The sequence below is a fragment of the Anser brachyrhynchus genome, assembly GCF_964034855.1.
Source record: "Anser brachyrhynchus genome assembly, chromosome: 4".
Taxonomy (NCBI): domain Eukaryota; kingdom Metazoa; phylum Chordata; class Aves; order Anseriformes; family Anatidae; genus Anser; species Anser brachyrhynchus.
Genome location: NC_137698.1, coordinates 47,648,182 through 47,669,972, shown reverse-complemented (window position 1 = coordinate 47,669,972; position 21,791 = coordinate 47,648,182). Strand labels below are relative to the sequence as shown.

Here is a 21,791-nt window from a genome sequence, read left to right as displayed (position 1 = left end):
CCACGCAAACTGCAGCGCCCTGCCCTGAGTGCTGTGCCACGCTCTGTTTGCATGTCCTGGTCGCTCGTGCTCCATAGGGGCTGACTTTGTACTGCAGGGAGGAGGGGTCGCTGCTCCCAAGGCTGCCTCGAGTGGCCTCGATCCCCCGCTCCACTGCAAAATGCGTCTGCCCCGGAGCCGATCGCCTCGGTGATGGGAAGCACTGGAAGCAAGCAGATTTGTATCGGCCTGAGGGCTGGTCACTCGTTGGTTTTGCTAAGGGGCAGGAGAAAAGATCCACATGCAGAAACCGATGCACAGACTCACAGTTTAAGATTACACTTGCCCTAACTGTCAAAGCATTCGCCTGTAGCTCACATATCGCCCTGTCCTCCCCCCAGCTTCCATTTTAGTCACAAAGGACGGAAAACCACCCACCGCTGTGGGACCTGCAGGCAGAGAACTGGGAAGGCTCTGGCTCAGGATTTCTATTTAAGCAGAGCTCGCCGTGCTGCCTGGTCTAAGTAAGATAAGGGCCACTAGCACCATCCCATAGCAGCAGGGAGGGTTTAATGTGTGAAGGAGTAAGGGCAACAGAACTGATTAACAACTGGTACGGCCACGTTATGGACAGGGGGAAGCCACTGGGAGACTGAAATCTGCAGCCAGGGAGCCCAGTGGTCAAAGCAGAGATCTGGAAACAAACCGTCTGCAGAAGGAAATACCGTGGAGGTGCCGTTTGTGTCGCAGGGCTGGCCGGGCAGGCGGGTGCAAGGAAGAAGCCAGAAACCAGAAGTCTTTTAATATTCCCCCGACGCCACCCCAAAGAACATTTGATCTAAGGTTTTTTATGGAAATGCACTCGTATGCCATCAATAACCATACAAACGAGCTGCTGCTGCCTACGGGGAAAGAAAGACACCAGCCAATCGGTTAAATATTTTGCATAAATACTTATAAAAGTGTCAAAAAACTTATAACCGCTTCCAATTTATTGCTTTGGCACTTGGACTGTGACAGTACTGGAGGAGGAGGAGAGGGATTAGTGAGCAGGGATTAGTGAGCACTGCTGCCACCCCGCGACAAGTGGCAGCCCGGGTACCCGCGGCTCTGCCCACCCACGTCCCGCTCCGGCGTCCCCAGGCCCCCGGCGCCCCCCGGGGGCCGCTCCCGGGCCGTGCTGCGGGGTCCGGGGCTGGCGCCGCGGCCGCGGGGCCGGTGGGCACGGGCGGCTGGAAGCCCCCTCCGCGGCGAGGGCCGAGCCGGGCTGCCAACGCCCCCCGGGGCCGCTCCTCTCCTCGCTCTCGGTGTGCTGCTCTCAGCACAAAAAGGGTTTCTGGCTGCTGCCGCCGTGCGGTGGGAGCGAGAAGCCGCCGGCTGCAGCGAGGAGAAGCAGCGCGGGGCCCATCGGGCTGCGAGAGGACAGAAAGAGCCGGGGCAGGTAGGGGTCGGTGCCTGCGGCACCCGAGCTGGAGGCTTTCTCCCAGCCGTGGCCGGCACTGAGAGCCCCTGGTGAGGCGAGTGGCAGCGCTGAGAAACTGCGACGATGGACAGACCAGGAGCCGACCTGGTGCTCAGGCACCAGCACCAAAAAGGTACAAATTTCACTTGCTTTCTACCCAAAAGGAGCCCCTCTGCAGGAGCTTCTCCACCAGAGCCTCTCCGCAGGGGTCTCCCGGCCATGCCGCATCTCTGGAGCCAGACACCCAGTGCCCTCAGTGAGCGTGGTGCGGGCAGCACCGTACAGGCGTACGTGGATGGGTGTGCGCACACGGGTGTGGGAACACGTACAGGTAAGGGCTCAGGGGGGATACACGTGCTTCAAGAGCTGAATTCTGTATTAACTTGTAGGATAAGCACCTGCTCTACTCCTGTAACAAATGCTGGCCTTCCTAGTGGTAATTTGGCCCTAATTGATGGTACGTTGACACCTGGGTCTGCTAAGTGGCGTGCCTGCTAACTGGGGGTAACTGAGCCCATAGACATGGGGCCTCTCAGTCCTTGTCCCCCCCATCTCTGCTTTCATGCACCCTGGCAGATGTTGCTGCGACTGCTTTGGAGGGCAGGGAGCTCAGGTCGCATCGAGAGCTGTGTCTTCCCAGCTGCAATACGAGGCCACCACCTCACTGGGGGCTTCTCCAGCACAGCTGATGGCACACGGGAATGGCCAAAACCTAGGAAGTCTCAGCCCTGAGCCCAGACGAGGAACATGGACCTGGCAGCACCAGGGGACATCTGCGCTAAAGGTAATGTCTGGTGAGTGCCCCAACGGTGTGGTGCGTGGGGGCAGCTGGCAGGGTCAGGCAAGCAGCAGCTCCCCAGGGAACCCCGAGCTGAGGAAGCTGGCACTGGCTAGGGATTAGGAGGAAATGTTTCTGCTTGTGGTTTCGTGTTTATTTGTCACTGATCAATTTGCTTGGTTTGTCTTTGGTCTTTAGCCAGCTTGCTTGGTTTGTCTTTTTTTGACTTCAGACAATTTGGTTTGAACGCCTCTCTTTGGCGTTGAGGAACCTGGGTGGGCCGCCAAGGGATTGGGTTGTATTATTGATGCTGCTAATTGATGCCCAAAGTTGATGGAACTTGCAGCTAATCACAGCTCTGGCTCGAGAAATGCTCTTTCTTGTTACAAGGTGCCTCAAAACTCCAGCCCCACCCAGCTCCTGTTCCTGCTTGTTGCAAGCTCGCTGCAGTTCCAGCTCAATAAAAGCTCTTTCTGGTTCTAAGCTAATGGGAGCTCCGGCTCCTTGGAGCAATCTGGTGTGTGGCCAAGGTCGTAAATCAATCACTGCCATAACTTCATATTAATATGAACTGTCATAATTGTCCAAATATGGTGTAAATATTGGACAATTAAGGCGGTAACTATTCCAGACAATGAGTACATGTGGGAAGGGGGGAAAGTGCCTTTTTGCCCATCTCGAACACTTTATTCACCCTGATGCATGCCAGCGTCCCTGGGGTCAGGGACTAACACGACCGGACCCCCACCTCCAGCGAGGGTCTGCACGCCCAGGCTGCCCCCCTCCCACCGCCCAGCCCCAACACCCTCCTCCCTCCCTCTCCTGCCCAAAAGCCCACCTATCCAGGGCGCCCCACTGTGAGAAACATCTCAAATAATTTTCTTCAGACAGGATCTTCTGTGAAGCTATTTTATTCGTGATTGCAATGGCGGGCATCCTGTCAATCAGGAGTGCATTTTGGTAAACAAATCATAACCTTACATTCCCTACTACCTGACACCTGATCACCTCCCCTGTTTCCTCACTGGCTGAATACTACAGGCTCACAAGCTACTCGACACTCCTCTATACCACATATGTACAATTTTTCTTTTTTTCAACCCTTTAATTTCTCCTTTCTTATGTTTTGATAACTTGTGATCTTTGTTTTACTGTCCTCACACTGCTCATCCTGTTTTTCTCTAGCTTCTACCTTATTTTGGAACAGTGAGGCCTTCTACCGTCCACTTATCTACTTACCATTTCTCCTTATTATGACTACACAACTACCTTGGAATACAGAAAATTAGTTCTGTACTGCAAAAATACAACTTTGTTTCTCACAATTCCCCCCTCTTCTTTTCTTACTCCTATTGTTGTTTTTGCACCTCTGCACATACCGCACTCTTGAGTTTTTCCAACATTAAGGTGCAGTATTCTTCTTCGGATGTCACGGGGGATGATAGATATACAATGCCATTATTATTACAATACCAACAAATAGTTGTTTGAGCCAATTCTATTCAGGTAATCACGAAATTAGTTTCTTCCAAATGTTTCTAAATCCCCAGGAACTGTCATCTTGAGCTACTCTATGTAGGATCTTGTGGGTTTTTTTTCCCCAAATATTTTTGAGATCAGTCAAATTCATCCTATTTGATCTGCATATATACAGCAACTAGTATTAATTACGGTGTACACTCCTCCTTATGAGATTATTAATAAATCTAATACTATTTGATTCTAGAGTACTATTTTTGCAAACTTATCTAACTTATTTTCTAGATCTTCAATATATTTACAATATTTTTGTATTTTGAGATATTTACAGTAGCTTTTTCTAATTCATTCACCCTTAACCAAGGTAAAAACCACCTTGCAAAACTGTGAAATGCTAGAGAATTTTACTAGAGGATTATTTGGAGTCCACTTAATTCTGCGTGTGGTCTCAAGGGGCTTTGGCTTTGTGGGTCTTCAATAATAGTTACATTTGGAATTATTTCCTCCAGGGTGCAAGCTCCCTTCCATCCTAGGGGCAACACCTTCCTGGCTTTATTACCACATAGCCAGTACCACCCCTTGCCATTTGGGACAGGCCATCTGGTTACAGGATTCTCATGTTGTATCTGGTGCGCATTATGTATATTAGCATTCCCGTGGCTACCATATTCAGTACAGTACGGATTATTCCCTATTTCATGGATATTTCCACACCCAGGGTCAGTAATACTGCCCCCTGAGTTTTCTATCAATGTTGTTTAAAAAGCACCTTTGATAACACAGTATATTGTAGCCAGGACTATGTGTAGGGAGCTCAGCTTCAAAATCTATTCCTTCCCGGGACTGGGTATGATCTGTCATTTTGAGAAATCTAGAGAATCCAGACACAGTTGCTGTTGGAAATAGCGATCAGGGACAAGGCCTTTTCAGTCTTTCTGGGCATCTGGGTGCAAATCCAACAATTATTTCGAGATAGAACTCAAGAGATGTTCTGGATTAATTGGAAATGCTGATTTTTTCCCTCCATCCTATCGCTAATCCATTGAGAATAGGTATTACCAAGATAAACTTAAAATACATCATTTCTATGTATACATCGCTATAATAATTAAGAAATAATAATAAAGAAAAACAATAAAAATCACAAACTAATAAGGATTCTTCTGGTGGGGATTAAACATCCCCCTTTTCTCCCACTTCCAGGGAGTGTTCCCTGTAAACACTCCAATTCTGTGTAATTCAATCCCTTTTACTCATTAATTCATTAAGAATTCTTCTAAGGAGAAGTTAAAGGTTTACAGTAGATAGTTTTAACAGTTTTTTAACCTTAAAAGTCTTTGTTAATGCAGTCTCTCAGGTATCGAGGTTAACTGATGCTTTTACCCAGGTATGAGTCCACCCTTTCTCAGCTGTTCTCACTGTCATCTCAGTAGTCACGAGCACTTGTAACAGTCCGTCCCACTCAGGTTGCAGTTTCAATTCTCTCCATGTTCACATCAAATCCCAGTCTCCTGCTAGGAATGGATGGATCAGGGCTTCCAAGGGTGGGGTTTGAGCTAATGATCCACAGGTCCTGAGAGATGACAAAGAGGACGACAGCCCGAGTATATAGTTCTTAAGAAAAGCATCTTTTGTCTCAGTTTGAGGTAATTCATTCCCTTTGTCCATGTACAGCAATCCAAATAATATTTCATATGGTGAAACTCCCACATCTTTTCTTGGTGCAGGTTGAATTTGGAGAAGTGTCAAAGGTAAGCACTTCACTTGGGGAAGCTGAGTTTCCAGAACTTAGTCAAGTGCTGCTTATTGTCTGATCCTCTCCACCCTTCCAGAAGAGGAAGGATGCCAAGGAGTGTGAAATTTCCACTTAATTCCTAGAGTCCACATTAGCCCTTGCAATATTTCTGACATAAAGTGATTTCTTTGATCAGAGTCAATATTTTCAACAATTCCATACCTGGGAGTTATTTGTTCTAGAATTGCTTTAGTTACTATGTTCGCAGTAGCAGATACTGAAGGGAAAGCTTCCACCCACCCTGACAAATGATCTACCGAGACTAACAAGTATTTAAATCTACCTACTCTAAGGAGTTCTGTAAAATCTACCTGTACATTTTGGAAGCATTGAATTCCTGGTTCTCACCCCCCTTTGGGCTGACTGCAGATAATTTTCCTATTCACCTTTTGACATACTACACAACTCCTGCATACTTGTTCAGCCAGGGTATTTGTATTCCTACACATACGTATTTCCATAGCACAGCGTCACACATTGTTTGAATTCCCCAATGACCCTCTTGATGTAAAACAGTTAATATTTGCCTCATTAGCACTTTATTCAGCATTTCTCTCCCATCAGGGAGTATCTATTTTCCTTTGGACTTCGTGACTCCTAATTCCTTAAAAACCTCTTTCTCTTAAAACTTTTACTTCTTTTTAGTTTTGGGTAGGGGTAGCTCAACAATACCCTGAATCCTCTCTGGATTTATTCTTCATTCCCCCTCAGATACTAGATGCCCTAAATATTTGACTTCTCTTTCTATGAATGGAGGGCTTAGGCTTTTGGGAAGTTTCAGCAATTCCCCCACCCTCTGGCTTGCAGCTCGCTCTCCAGCCCCAGAAGGCAGCGCTGGCTCTCCGTTTCCAAGCTCTGAAAACGAACGACTCAGCCTTGTTTCCAGAGCCCCCAAACCACACGACTCAGCCTGCGCTTTCAGACACTGAACACATACGACTCAGCCTCTGCTCGAGCTCCAGAAACACACCTTCGGGGGGGTGCAATCGAGCCCCTAAAACCACCCTACAACCACCAGCCCTGCTCCCCTGCTCAGCCCCGGCCTTACCCCTCGCTGTCAGCCGCTGCACACCCCCCGGTCCTTCCCGTGACCCTCAGGGAAGCCCAGCACCGCCTGCTGTGCCCCCAGCACACCCGCAGCACCCCGGCTCGGAGGCCGCAGTGTGCAGCGGGCAGGCTGCATGGCTGCAGGACCGCAGCTCCACTAGCACAGCACACCCCGCCCGGCCTTGCCGTGAGTTGCGGGCAGCAAGCGGGGGACACGTGCTGGGGCCTTATGGGAGTGGAGCCGCGTGCGGCAATTGCTGCCCCTGCCCCGCCGGCCTCGCTGCTGGCGCCATGGCCCGGGATGCCCTCGGCTCTCAGGACGCCAGCGCACGCGGCCGGCTCGTGCCTGGTTTTCATACAGCCCCACGCCTGTCTCCTCAGCGCGCTCCCTGCCCAGCCTGTGCTGGGGCTCGGCGCTGCCCCGCCTGGGTGCGGGACCTTGCACTGGTTGGACTCCAGGCCGTGGGGAACGTCACTGAGTTCACTTCCCAGCCAGCACGGCGCTCCCCACCTGCTGCGCTTCAGCCCCCTTGCTGTGGCTCCATTTCTGAGAGAAAGCAGCCCGCTGGGGCGCAGAGCGAGACAGGACGTGGCTTGTGGTCGTTAGAAGGAGCTCGCGATACTTTGATACCGGAGCAGCCTTCTGACACAGCAGACAGCCACCTACCCGCTGCTCTTACTGCCCGCCTCACCCTTTCCACGTAGCTTGCAAATGGGACTGCTTGTGCATCACGTTTGGGTCCACAAAACAGAGGCAAGGCGCTCGTAAGGCCGGAGGACCACGGGGCCACAGACAGGCCCACCAGGAGGCAGCGCATCAGTGAAACTGACCAGATATCCCTGCACCAGGTAATAATAATACATGTGATGTTTACGTCCTGGTGACTTTAACTGGCCTTTTCTGCAGCACAGATAACGTCCTGAGGTGTGTGAATGCCGAGCCTTATGCCATCTTCATCTTGTTCTCGGTGCTAAGAGCTTTGCCTGCGATATCACGGTGTAAGTGCTCTACTGCACCACGCCACCCTGATCCTCAGCTCAGGAGTCATTCCCGCTTTGCATCATCGCAGGTAAAATCAGACTCAGGCTCCACAGCCCGTCCTAGCACTCGCCACTTCAGGCCTTTTTTTAGCAACTCTTATTCTTCCCAAATGAATTCTCGTCTCCTCTCCCTACGTAACTACAGTTCCTGTTTCACAAACGTTCCTGTTCCTGTTTTACAAACGTTGCCTCCAGGTGCTGGGGTACCGGCACGGAGCCCTTCCCACCTCGGCAGAGCCAGAGGCTGCCGCAGGAACCTCGCAGCTGGTGGCTGCAAGGACCACAGCTTCTGCCCAAGCTATGGGGTGCCGGGGGTAACGGCCCTCTGTCAGATTTAATATTAAACAGCACACGCAGATGGATGAAAGCTATTCTGAAGCACTGTCTGATAAGGCTACGCCCCACTCATGGTTTGAGATGAAACATCTCTTGTTTTATGTATTGTGAGCTGACCAAAGGTCTGCTCTGTGCCAGGGCTGTGTCACACACCTGACTGCACAAAACACAGGTCTGAAAGGCTGAACTCTCTACTTAATCAGTTACTAATATTCAGGTTTTTGTTTTGTTTTGTTTTGTTTTGTGATATGGCCACAGGTTCGTCTTGAAATAGATGTTGAAAAATTTATGAATGTTTGTTATGCGTTCTCATCTGACAAATAAGTGTGCCAGGGTTTCTTAGTAACTGACAGGCAGATGGCAGGCATGGCCTTGAGGACAGTAAGATAAAAAATAAATTGACTAGGGTGGAAGCTCCTTATCTCTCAACATTCAAATCAGTTACTTCAGAAGGAGCAGGTTTCGAGCCCTGCAGCAACATGAGGTCTGGGTTCAGCTGCTCCTGTGAAGACTTTGTGTGACTGCAGTCACAGCAAACCCCCTGAGATGTTAGTCTCCCCACTGATGAAATCTCTTGTCTTACTGCTCAGGAACCATGTGCCCACACTGTTCGTCCTTCTTTTACTGCTAATTTTAATGCAATTACCTCAGTACTATACTCATACAAAACTTTCAAGCATCTCTACAACTAGTGAAGTTCACAGCTTAGTCCCAGTAGCCTCACTAGACTGACTCCCCACTTGATCCGAACAGTTTACGTGCTTGCTGTATGCGAGGAAACCTCACAGTCAAATTAAATAACCCCCATCCACCCCCACAACGCTGCAGGAAGAGAGGCTGAACACTTTTCACTCCTTGTTTCAGACTGCAACGCAAACGCAGGCTGCAGCTCTCTTTTAGGTGGTCCTGAAGGCAGGACCAAGCACGCACTGACCTGCTCGGAACTGATCTGCACAAATGATCTGTGACCTCAACTGGAAAAAAAAAACAATCACATTGCATTCTAAGGGTGAGTACCTGTGACAACGAGTGTTGTTTGTCATCTCCGTTTTCCTTCTTTGCTTTATCAGTCATGCTGACAGTGATAGCCTCCTCTGGGTCATGTGCTAGTGCTCTGGTTATTGCTGACTCAATGGGGGATACCCAAAATGAGACCAGGTGAGAGTGCAGATGTGCTCCCTGCATGAAATACTGGTATTTTCTGCATTTATTTAGTCATATAAATACCTTGTCAAACACTACTGGGACCACGCTGTAGCCTTCACTAGCTACTAGGACGCTTGCAAGTCTTATATAAATATAAAAAATTAAATCATGTTAAAATTAGTAATAAAAGAAAGGGTAAGAGCCCAGGAATGCGATTCCCGAACATTAAGAGATTAACTCACTCATCTACAAAAGCTGGCTTGGCGACGGTGCCGGGGCTGCAGGCACGTGACAGCAGCACAGCCGGGCTGCAGACGGAGCTTCTCCAGGCGCGACTCGCCTTTGGGGCTGCTGCGCTTGGGAACTGCAGTGCACCTGGCACAGGGAAGCAGGACAGGCAGCAAACCCGAGGAGCAGAGTGCTCAGCACCACCACCACCACTGCGCGTGTCAGCGCAGCTGCTAGAAAGCCGTGGCCTCTTTGAGAGGATGTCCAGGCACAGCCACGGAGACAGCATGCGCCAGGGACCAAGTTGCCTGCATCAGGCTGTGTCAGGCTTGGTTCCCTGCACAGCATCAAGGACATGCCCTCACCCGTTATCCCACGAAACCACCACCACTCGGCAGGCTGAAGTAAGAAGAGGTGAAAGTCCTGCCTTGCCCTGGCCCTGCCCTCTCCTTACCCCTGCGGAGGGTGGAGACTCCCTGGGGTGACGGCGCAGGGGGAACCCAACTTTAGCAGAAGATGCGATGACGCCGGAGCCACAACCCGTCCCTGCCGGCCGAGCCAGCGGCTGGGGACACCGCTCTGCTCCCCGCGGCTCCCACCGCCCTGCCACCTCCTCAGCCGTCCTGCTGCCCTGACCCAGCGCTGCGGGTGAGTGACCGGCCGTGGCCCCGCCACTGCGGCTGCAGCAGGCACAACTCAGGCTGGGGGCTTGCTCTTCTGCCCCCCGGGGCACACAGGGGCTGCTCTGCCACTGCGAAGTGTTTCCATCATGGCATGCTTGGGTTCGGTTTTCTGTTTTATCCAGCGGCTTTGAAAACGTAACGAAACACCTGCCTACTTTTTCCTAGCTCTCCAAGGAATTGGATTGAGAAATTCGGCATGGAATTCATGAATATATGATTTGTAAATGGGGGGAGAAAGCTTCGAGGGTTAAAGTAAAATTAGTGAAACAGTGAAAAGTTAAGACTATTTTGCAAGAAGAGCCACATTCAGAGCTTGCCTGTGTGTCTTAATGCACTGCAGACAACACTTACCTGAGTGCAGAGGGCTGCTTTGCACCAAAGGCAGGCTACAAAGTCCCAGTAAATTGGTTTCCAATTAACTTGCAGATTGTCCGAATCGCATTATCCTTACTTACTCAAGCAGTTTTATTTTCCTATGCGTTTTTCTGAGAAAGAAGGCTGTGCGGTGCTGGGCTGGCAGTATGAGGCTGTGCAGCCCTCTGAATTTATATTTATCCACAGTTTAAGATGCATGTCTATAATACAAACCATTTCAGCTAGCACGCCACAAAGCTAAACTTTGTCCCCATTATCGATAAGAGAAATAAAAGCTTTTTCAACAGTAGTTTCCCTGGCAGGCTCAAGGATTCAGAAAAAGGAGGACAGGTTATGATTTGAAGGCTTAGACCTTCGTCTAGAAAACTTTGCCGAAAGCTGCTGGGGTCACCAAAACTCTTCCTCCCTAAGTAATTTCAACTCCAATTCTCTATAGAGATAAAATACTTAAAATAATCAGACAGATTTTCAAAAATCAACCAAAATGCACTGCTGAATTTTGCCACTTGAAATTTTGCCGCCACTTCACTGGGATGTTTTTTTGTATTTGAACTGCACATTTCGCCGGTGCCAAAGCTTTGAGGAAGACTGGCATGAAGGAATGTCACTTAGCTTTTACACATACAATATATCTTAAGGCTTTCAAATCAGATTCACCAAAACAGTTTGAAAGACTCCAGACAGGGTTTGGTGCAGTTAAAAGATTAAAGTAAGATTAAGTCAGTGGTGGTTTGTTGTATGTTGTTTCTCGTTTTGCTTTGTGCCATTGCATATGAACAGAGAATAAGACTTTGTACTTTGTAAGTCTGAGAAGCAGACACAGAAAAGTGAGCACAATGAGTTTGTCTTTGCATTTGAACCTCGGGCAATGAGATTTCATGGTATATTTAAGAAAGTAGTTTCATTTTGCCACTAGTAAAATGTTAAATCTCAAGATCCAATATTTTGTCTCCTGAAAAAAATCTCTGACACTAAGTCTCTCTAAAGGAAAGTTTTTTCCATTAGGCTTGGACTGAGATCAATGTTGAAAGCAGTTGCAACAAAAATATTTTAGAAGATGTGGGGAAAATAAATCCAATTCGTAATAGTCCCAAAGAGCGCATCAATTTTATATTCAACTGATGCAAAAATAATGGATTTTAACCAGAGCTGGTTTGATGAGGATATGAAATATTTCATCGTATTAATGAGTGTTTCTGAATATGGTGGCCAGTACACAATGTCATTGACTCTCCTGCTCCTTTCTGATCTAAAGGATTTGATATTTGAAAGCAATTTGCAATGAATTCTAGGCAACTTCATTTAGGGAATTCTAGCTTGCATATGAAGCAATTTGATTAAGATTTTGTCAAGGTTGTTTCTTTGTCCTGCAAGTGTTCTGAATTAACATGCTTCGTAGCTCTATCTCACATTAAACTTAATAAATTTTCTCTACAAGAACTACAGTAATATTTACAAATCCATTCTGAAGAAGCAATTACAAACAGCTAACAATTACATTTGCCATAAAGGAGCATCCTCCTGTATTCCTATGGAGAAGCTTAGTGATAGATCAGAAATGGAAGGGTTTGTTTATAAAATGAGCATCTCACTGGGAGCACTTATCCTACAGGAATGAGGAAAAAAAAAAAAAAGGTTTCCAAAAGAGAGAACCAAATTACAAGCCTCATGCTGGGGCGCACAGACTTTACTTCTGTGGGTAACACTTCCACCTCTCCCTGCGCCGTGGCAGCTGCGACCCAAAGCACTGCTGGAACAGTCTCCAGCTGGAGGTTTCCACCACAGGAGCTGGGGATCATCCTGCTCACAGCTGGTATGCAGCCTCCAGAGCTCCCTTCCCACCAGCACGTCCAGAACCAAGGCTGTGTTATCACGCCGAGCACAATGGCCATACTCCTTTTAAAAACTAACACAGATTTCACATAGCAGCTGACAACTACCCACTTCACTTTTAAGCAACAGAGAATTTTGCCGTTTTGTTCTTCAATGACCACTAGTCGCTCTGAAGAGCCGCCGCAGCCGCTAAGTGCCGTGCTGACATACATCAGCAGCCTGGCTGTGCCAGTGCCCTTCTGTGGCCCTAGCTGCCACTAAGCAGCAAACCCAAACAAAACGAAAAACAAGGAAACCATTCCACAGACTCCCACCTCACACACAGCATGTTCGCAATGTTCCATCAGTAATACTGAAATATTAAGCTGAGAAAAATCTGGGTGAGTAAAATACTCAGCTAGGTACCGTACAGATGCATCAGTATACCTAGGTCAGTGCTGCGCTTTCTTCTGATGTATTCCGCACCCACACCGTGCAGCTGGCTGCCCAGTGCTTCAAGGGATTTTGTAACGGTGCCGCTCCACAGCTGAGGGTTTGGTAGCCCATACGTGTGCAAGCAAACGTCCGTCTGCTCAGCGCACGGTGAGACTGTCGGCGACACATTCCCCCAGTGGCTCTGAGCGCACATCTCTGCTTTAGCAAAACCTCCTCTTACAGGGCAGCAGTTGGTGCCCAGCCAGGCTAGTCCTGCTGCTCTCCGGCAGGCAGAGAAGTCTTCCCTGGGGCAAGCAGATAAGAGCGCAGGGAGTTTGTCAGTAAAAGGCCTCCAGGCTTTAACTGCCACACATCTAAATGATGCTCAGTTTACTGAGGATCCATTTTAGCTTAACTTAAAAATAAATCAGTCCCATCCTAATCACATGTGGAACGCGGTTTCTTTTCATCACGGGAAAATTGGTGCAAGATTATGTGACAGGGGCTGAAACGCTAAGACCTCACATTTCTGCTGGCAGGGAAGCCCATGGTTTTGTCAGAAGAGGTGGCCTTGGTGGGATCGTGCTGCTGGCCACCAGCCCTCCCATGGAGAAAGCCTGGTCCTGAAGGCAGCACGTCACTGTGCTCATCGCCGCCGGGAACTTGGCTGGCTGTCAAACAACCACAACAGCATGCCAGCATCAGTGGAAAAGATAAGGGCTGGGTTTTTATGTGACCATATGACTCCGTTAGATTAAATGGCTGTTTTGGAGAGGCTCGTTTTATTAACTGCTCTCCCATTTATTCAGCATGCCTGAGAAGGTCTCGCCATCTGTGTTCCCTGCTGCAAGGGAACAGCCACATCAACGTAGGGGACTGACCTTCCCACAGCTCCTGGCAGCTCCTCTTGCCTCTCTGTTGCCCCAAACTGCTGTGTTACCAACATTTCCCCCGGGGCCAACTGCCCTAGTTAGACTCCGAGCAGTCCCCCTGATATACACTGAGGGGCCAGATCCTGCCCCTGTCTCAGCTAGCCCGTGCCACTCGGGAGCACAAAGGGGACAAAGGTCTGCCTGCGCAAGGCTGGCCAGCATCCCCCAGGAGCATGTTCCTCCAGCGCAGCCTCCCCGTGCTGCCTGCACCTTGAGATGGGCTTACAGGTAGGAGCCTGGCTGACAAGGGAAGGGGGGGAGGTAATGATGGTTATTACACTGCAACAGCCTTCTGGATTTGACATAAAAACAAGCCCAAGGAAAAGAAAGCCTTAGGAACGGTGCCAGTTGTTGTGTTCCTGTAGCCTCACCAAATTATTTCGATTAAAAACATAAACCAACGATTTCTAAATTTTGCTGTCACTGCACAGGAGTGCCAGGGGTGAGAGGAGTATCAAGCCAGGTCCCCCTGCCCCTCACAGGTTGCAGCTGGCCTTTCAGAGAGCCCGTTGCGCTGGCGGTCTCAAACATGCTGGCAGAATTTATGTGCAGTGCTCCTCTGTCCCAGGCTGCCCTCCAGGAGGAGCGTCAAGTCAGCAAAGCCCTGCAGTGAAAGGTGCCTGGAGCTCGGGCAGGAGAAGGGCTCGCGAGGGCTGGGAGGCTCCTCCAGCTGCAGGCGCTGCAGCCGTATCCTCGCCAGCTCTGCCTCACCTCCAGCTGCAGGACCCAGATGGAGAGAGACTGGGATGGATGCATCTGCAAGGGCCCCAGCAGGTCCAGTGCCACGCACTGGGACAGACACATCTTTCTTCTCCATACCTAACCAAGCTTCTTCTCCCCCCCCCTCTATTTTCTTAATTTCTAGAGGAAAAATGGCAGGAGGCCAGTCCCACATAAACATTCAGATGTCAGAGTCGAGTACAAACGGCATCCCGAGCAGCAAGCAGTCCTCTCCAGACTTGGCAAACAAGGGAGGAAGCACACTAACTTTCCACAACATCTCCTACCATGTGAAGGTGAAGTCCGGGTTCCTGTGCTGTAGAAAAACAGCCAGTAAAGAAGTTTTGAGAGATCTCAAGTAGGTATTTTGACGTCTCTTTGGAGTAAGCCCATCTTTTATTTCTGTTCCTGGCAGTGAAGCCCACTGCCATCACTCAGCTACTGAGCACAATGCGCAGAATTATATATATGTTACATATAATATATATACTTGCTTTCACCTACCTGAGTTATGGCCATGGCCAGAGTACTGTGGCTGTGGCAAATGAGCCACTTGTGCTCACTGCACGCTGCCCGGCACGTCTCCCACTGTGCTGTGGTGATAAACACAGGCAGCTCCTCTTCGCTCGTGCCTTGGCTCACCCCGGGAACACAGGAAAGACCAGCGGGTGCTGGATTCACACTGTGGGTCTTTTGCCCTATGCAGTTCCCGTGTCTACAAACCATGAGCTGGTAAAATCTTTCCCACTGTCCTTGAGGGCCGCACGTTACGATAACTCGCCTGCCTTACGTTGGTTGTTTGCCACAAGGCAAGAGAAGGCCCATCTCCTGGTTTGCTTTATGAGACCAATGCTTAACATGCGTTATTCTTTCCCTTTTTACAAAAATTGCAGCATCTGCATTTGCTTCATTACATACTGGTTTTTGTGTTAAAATCACATATAAAGCCACATATGTATACTGTGTATGTTTCTTAATCTGTAGAACCAGAAATTTCCACGATAAGAAATTAAAGGGGAAGAAGCACGGGTCAGAAAGTAAAACCAAGCCTCCAAGGCTGCACGGTGCTAGACCACGAGAACGGCTGTCCTGGGCCAGACCCAAAGCCCAGGTACTCACAACGAGGACTGCTAACAAGCAGCACCAGAGTTCAGTGCCAGACAAAGCTGGCATCACAACACGCAGGCATTTGCACGTGCAGCCTGCCTCTCGCGTACACAAGTGCTCGCTGAGTGCATGTTTAGGGGCTAGGCAGAACTACCAGCAACGCCTGCGCGTGCTCCAGCAACCAGGAGAAAAGGCAGCAGCATCCCCATCCATCATTTCTACAGGCTTTTCTCCCCAGCGCAACACTTAAAAACTGTTTCCACCCGGCTTCTGAGTGTAGCCTGCCTGAAAATCAGATTCAGAGAAACTCTGAACTACTGATGCCATCTATCTATTTTGTCTTACAGTGGCATCATGAGACCAGGACTGAATGCAATTTTGGGGCCCACTGGCAGTGGTAAATCTTCGTAAGTGTCCCCTCTGTTCTATGCATTATTTACACCAAGGAGAAAATGAATCTGCCCATATTTTGCAGTAATAGACAAGACTTTCAGGGAAAGATTTTGTTTTCATTTACAACTGTGCAAATCTCACTGATTTCTGAGAAATATGTGAATTCAAAACAGGCAATCAGCTTAAATGACAAATATGTAATTTAAGTGTAGCACACTTCACTGATGATACACTACGTACCATTCCGGGTTAAGCTCCTACTATTGAGTGAATGGACACAAACTGTGAAATTGCACAGACCTCACTTCCTTAAGAAGCCAGGAGAAAAGAAACTCAGCCCCTTGAAGGCTGACGGATGTTTTCTAAATGGCATCTTTCTACTACAGAATGCCTACACATCGCTGTCCATCTTGTGTCATCTGACCTCGTACATGCTGATTACACAAAGTGACCTCCTTCTCTTCTAGGCTGCTCGACATTTTGGCTGCAAGGAAAGACCCTCACGGGCTTTCTGGTGACATTTTGATCAACGGAGCTCCTCAGCCTGCCAACTTTAAATGTACCTCTGGATACGTAGTGCAGGTAGGACAGCATTCATCTCCCCAAGGCTGCTCCTGTCCCCTCCTGCCCGCAGCTGCAAGAAATGGCAGCAGCGCTGCAAGTACACAGCTCTCACCTCCACTTGCCCAGGAGTGGTATCACCAATGCCGTGGTCTGTCCGGGGTGGGCTGGGGCGCAGCACATGCCAAGAAGTGATGGAAAACGACATCCCTCCGGGCATACCTTTCCCTCCTTCCTCCTTGGAAGCTCCTGCCACATGTTGTGGCAGTTGCCACCACCCCTCTCCATGCAAGGACCACATAAAACACAGCTAGATGCAGTTATCAGAGGAAACACAAATTGCCGAGTGAACACCGAGTATCTGCTCTTTCTCTTTTGAAGGACGATGTGGTGATGGGAACCCTGACCATCAGAGAAAACTTCCAGTTCTCAGCAGCACTCCGTTTGCCAAAGTCTGTGAAGGAGCAGGACAGAAATGAACGAGTTAATCAGATCATCAAGGAGCTGGGTTTGAGCAAAGTGGCGGACTCCAAGGTAATGGCATTTAAATGCAGTGCTTAAATCATGAAGAAATATGAAGTGATTTAATTAGCCACGTGACAGATGAAAAAAAAAAAGTAAAGTAGTAAAGTAAAGTAAAGAGAATTTCAGTACTGTAAGAATTAACAACACCTCTGCGTGGTGACCGGTACAGGCTCTGCGCTGCTACTGCATGCGTTATCACACCGTGGGGACGGGGAAAGGTAGTGAGGATACCGCAGCTAACTCTAATGTCAAGAAATTTCTTACAGCTATTCCAGAATGCCGCCGTGCCAGGAGGATGCTGGTCACTGCAGCATGTGTTATCAGGCCACATGACACAAATTTCTTGTTCCGCACCAGGTTGGCACCCAGTTCACTCGTGGGGTGTCCGGGGGAGAGCGGAAAAGGACCAATATCGGGATGGAGCTCATCACAGATCCCACCATCCTCTTTTTGGATGAGCCAACCACTGGACTGGATGCCAGCACCGCTAACGCCGTCCTGCTGCTACTGAAAAGGTGATGTCCTTGGAACCAGTGCCTGCACTTGGTTTGCACTTGGATTATGATTAGAATAAGCAGACAGGGAAATCACACGTATCACTGTTTTCCACCGAGCCAAAACTGCAAAGGCAGTAAGAAAAGGCAGTCTGGTCTCCCAGTGCCAAGCAATGTCCCAAGTGCACACCAGGGCTGCCGTCTGTCCCTGACAGCTATGTTCTTAGATGCAAGTGTTTATTTTCACATCTGCCTTGGCCAGAACAGTGATAAATACGCCTGCCATACAGTCTGACTACAGATAGTAGTTAGAACGCAGCTAGATTCTTCCCCATCACAACATCTCAGCCCTATCTTTGGGAAAACAAAAACTTGCAAATTTTACCTCATTTTGCATTTCTTACACTTCAACAACTTAAACGCCTCTCTCCAGAGCCTTCCAATTTGCACCAGAGCCTTCCTGGACCTTCTCCCCCAGCAGCCTCCCCAGCGAGAGGGAACTTCCCTTTTCTCACAGAGGCACTTTAGGTATCACCTATAGATTTCCTCTGCATCCTTTTTCCTTCCCCCTTCTCCTCTCTCACACGCCGACTTAATTGCCCTTGACCAAGCCTTAACTGACCTTGCAAATTCTCTGTCTAAATGCTGAAAGGACTCTTGCAGCTAACACCTCTGTTATTCTTCACTCTCCGTTCAGGATGGCAAAGCAAGGAAAAACAATCATCTTCTCCATCCACCAGCCACGGTACTCCATATTCCGGCTGTTTGACAGCTTGACACTCCTGGCCGCGGGGCGGATGCTGTACCACGGCCCCGCTCAGCAGACCATCGGCTACTTCCAATCTATCGGTGAGCATAACGCACCGTGGTGACTGCTGCGCCTACATCCGCAGCTTGCACGAGCATTTGAGCAAGACAAACGGCAATAGCGCGTGATGAGAACTGGATGTGGTATGGATTAGCAAGCCCAAGATTTTAGCAGGCTGAGTGTTTCTCTTGGGGTTCCACCTCCTGACCTGTATATTTTGGATGACAGGGCTGACTTCTAATCAGCTGTTTCTGGGCACGTGTTAATCAGACAAAGCGTGGGCTGGGGTTGAGCAGGCGTGCTGCCCTGCCTTCACTGATGGCACGTCCGGCAGCGCCGCTCATCCCTCGTACAGGCGTGGTGGCTGCACGCAGCCTCCTGCCCATCACCGAGCTGCCACTTAGCGCTTGTCACGCTGTCACTGCAGGCTACGAGTGCGAGCCTTACAACAATCCTGCCGACTTCTTCCTGGACATCATCAACGGGGACTCCACGGCGGTGGTGGTGAACAAGACCGACGAAGCCCACTCAGGTACAAGGCAGAGAGCTGAATGCAATATCTGCCACGTGTCTGTAGCCGGGCGTCCAGCCCGACACAGACACATCACTCACAGTGTCAGACGAGCAGTAACAGTGTTATACGCGCATGCGGTTATCTGTATGCCTCGGGTTATCATGTACTGCTGACCCATGTTGCTTTAAGGCTATGACCTTCCTAAATACTGTTTGTTTATACATTGAAAATAATTAACACTTCCTGAAATAAATACCAAATTCATGTACAGCCCTACTATATAAAATATTCCTGTCTCTGCAATAGTTTGCCTCTCATAAAGAGGTATTTATTAATTTATTGTTGTTATCCATTTCTTCAACAAACTGACCTGTATGCTTTTGCGTCACAATCAAATTACTAGGTGTTAAAGGCACAAGAATATTTGTCTGTGCTGAAGCTGTAATGTCTGGGAATTTAAGGAAATCTTGTTACAGCTCAGCACAGAGAAGTAGCTGGTTTCATCTTCAAGGCAAATCAACGGAAGCCCTGCACTAGCCCTAATGATAAACTGGGACAATTATTCCGGTTAGGAACAAATTTGGTGTAGCTATGCCAGTTATTTTTAACATAATGGAATGATTTATCTGTTCTGAAATTCCTATTTCCCACCTCCAAGTAGGCTGGGAATAAGGACAGGGAAATGCTTCCCTGAAGTTGGGGTAAGGCTGAAATCATCCCCAAACCAGCAATTCTCACCTGCAGTCACGCACGCTTTTTAGCACAAGGCTGAGTGCAGCGGGTCTCCGGAGCTAAACATGCATATCAATTCTTCTCCTTCGTTAGTAATGCTCCCACCCCAACTGCAGAACTCGTTAGACCTAGTGCCTAACGAATCTTCCCATCCCTTACACTACTCTTTTTTTAAATCTTTTTTTTTTTGAACCTTTCCAGCAGAGAGCATTGAAGAACACATTGAATACAACACAACCTTGGCTGAGAAGTTAGCAGAAAAATACTGCAACTCTGCCTACTACCAAGAAACAAAAACAATACTAGAGAATATTTCTTTGGGAAATACAAAGAAAACAAAAGCATTTTTCAGACAAATTACATATACCAATTCCTTCTGTCATCAGCTGAAGTGGGTGTCCAGGCGCACGTTCAAAAACCTGGTAGGAAACCCTCAAGCTTCCATAGCTCAGGTAACGTTACTTGTATCTATCTGGTTTGCGATATATGTTGACTTTCACCCGCTCCTGTATTAGACCAGCCGTGGGGAACAGTTTTGCCTCTTGGTATTTTGACTGAAGGTAGCATCTGAAAAAAAGTGTGTGCAGGGTCTGGACACCTGGTTCACCAGAGGATGCCCTGAATGCTCCCATATGACCAACACAATGAGTTCAGTGATGTATTTTGGGCTACATAAAACCTCGGGAGGCAGGGTCTTCTCCAGCGAGGTGTTCTGCTCCCTGCTGCTGGCCAGGGACAGATGACCTCCCCGTAGTTGCACACCTCGTCTCAGGAGCATGCCTCAGACTCTAGGCTGATTGTCCAGCCTTGGCACAGCAGGATTTGGCCTCAAATCTTGCCCCTCACCTCCACCCAAGGATAGTTCAATGACTTCGCTTGCATAATTAATTATCTTAGCTCACTAAGTGTTGGCTCGCATGTAGAGTTACTTTCCCAGTCTGTTCACAATGAGTGTGATACCTTCTGAAAAGTAAGTCATTAAAACCAGAGCCTGGCCCTTGCTACAGAACATGAGCATGTTCTACCAACTGGCCCTGTTAGCACTGCTTTTTCAGCAAAACCAAAGCCAGAAGTGTGGTCTAGTTCAAAGTCGCGTGTTGCCTTCAAACACGGAGGCTACCAGGCCTCAGGAGTCCCCCAGTGCACCAACCAAACCCTGCAGGCTCTGCGCCAGCAAAGCTCCCATGGCGAGTCACAGCAGGGGAGGCAACAGAAAAATCCGGCCCAAGGCAGGGGCAGGGACTGCTGTCTTTGTTACATTCTACATAACAAGTGAACAAAGCAGCCAGCGTGGAGTGGAAATGAGCCCAGAGTCCCCAAGGTTAAAAGGCTCTGAGTACGTGTGTGTGTCTGTATGCTGATATTATGGAGATCCTTAATAATTGCTTTGTAAAAGCTTGACCTTGTGACAAGAATTAATCTCCCACCCATGTCATAATACCCCAAGGTTAACAGTCCTGACTTTTTCTCACAATCTCTTTTCTTTCCCCACCTCGTTAGGGATGGATTTTACACGCATTCCTTTACAAGTACACGCTTCATTAAGCCTTGTTCATTAATCTCCTCCAAAGGGGTCTTGCTAGGATCCTTGCTTTCCCGTACACTTGGCTTCGGAGCTCAATTATCCCTGACACTTATTCCTGTCAGCAAGATCTTGGGGACAGGGTACCCTAGACCAAGTGATTTAGTGTGTTAAGGCTCAGGCATCGCTGGGGCTTACAGATGACAGAAATGCCTGATACCAATGCTGTTAAGAACAAATCCCGTGAATAAGGTGTGCAACAGAGCCCCACAACTGTACACTGGGGAGTGTGAAAATAATTGCTGAGGCTTTGAAAACAATGAGAACAATACTTTTCTTGCTCTTTTCTTTTTTTTTTACATTTAGGTGGTTGTTACAGTTTTCCTGGGACTGATTGTAGGTGCCATTTTCTTTGGACTTAAAAATGACACCTCTGGCCTCCAGAACAGGTTAGTCAGTTCACTTGCTGGATTTCCAAAAGCTCCCTCGTTGTTCTGATAGGATACGGGACAGGATGGGATAAGCAACCACTGAGAGCATCAGGAAATCTATTGGCCTCATTAGAGCAAATGCTCCTCCTCAGTACGTAAGGTCATGCTGGTTTAGTGATGGAGGTGAGGGTGGTCTCCTTCGTCCCTGCCCAACAGCGATGCAGGAGCCCGGTCCTGCCCGGTGTGCTGCAGCCTGGCCAAGCCGTCCAGCTGAAGAGAACGATGTTCCTCAGCAGGATGACATTTTTCAGTGTCCGTCAGGCAGCTGAAAATGCAGAACAGCAGCAGACTGCAAGGAACTGCTTCAAAGCACTGACATATCCGCCGTCTAGTTTTAAACCACTTATAAAAGTGTGACAGCAAGGTTTCCTTGTCTTTTATCAGACATATGCTGCG

General features: G+C 48.7%; 1 protein-coding gene across 1 annotated transcript in view; it reads left to right on the top strand.

The window, feature by feature from the left end:
* The first annotated feature begins 1,433 nt into the window (after positions 1–1,433).
* ABCG2 (ATP binding cassette subfamily G member 2 (JR blood group)) overlaps positions 1,434–21,791 on the top strand; it is a 34,253-nt gene continuing 13,895 nt past the window's right edge. Inside the window, exons 1-12 of the mRNA XM_080591469.1 lie at positions 1,434–1,574; positions 1,648–1,772; positions 2,018–2,235; positions 14,394–14,606; positions 15,703–15,762; positions 16,216–16,330; positions 16,691–16,843; positions 17,192–17,349; positions 18,026–18,177; positions 18,564–18,668; positions 19,584–19,834; positions 21,271–21,353. Of these exons, the coding sequence (XP_080447595.1) occupies positions 14,401–14,606; positions 15,703–15,762; positions 16,216–16,330; positions 16,691–16,843; positions 17,192–17,349; positions 18,026–18,177; positions 18,564–18,668; positions 19,584–19,834; positions 21,271–21,353 (1,283 nt within the window). The 5' untranslated portion in view covers positions 1,434–1,574; positions 1,648–1,772; positions 2,018–2,235; positions 14,394–14,400. The remainder of the gene's footprint in view (positions 1,575–1,647; positions 1,773–2,017; positions 2,236–14,393; positions 14,607–15,702; positions 15,763–16,215; positions 16,331–16,690; positions 16,844–17,191; positions 17,350–18,025; positions 18,178–18,563; positions 18,669–19,583; positions 19,835–21,270; positions 21,354–21,791) is intronic.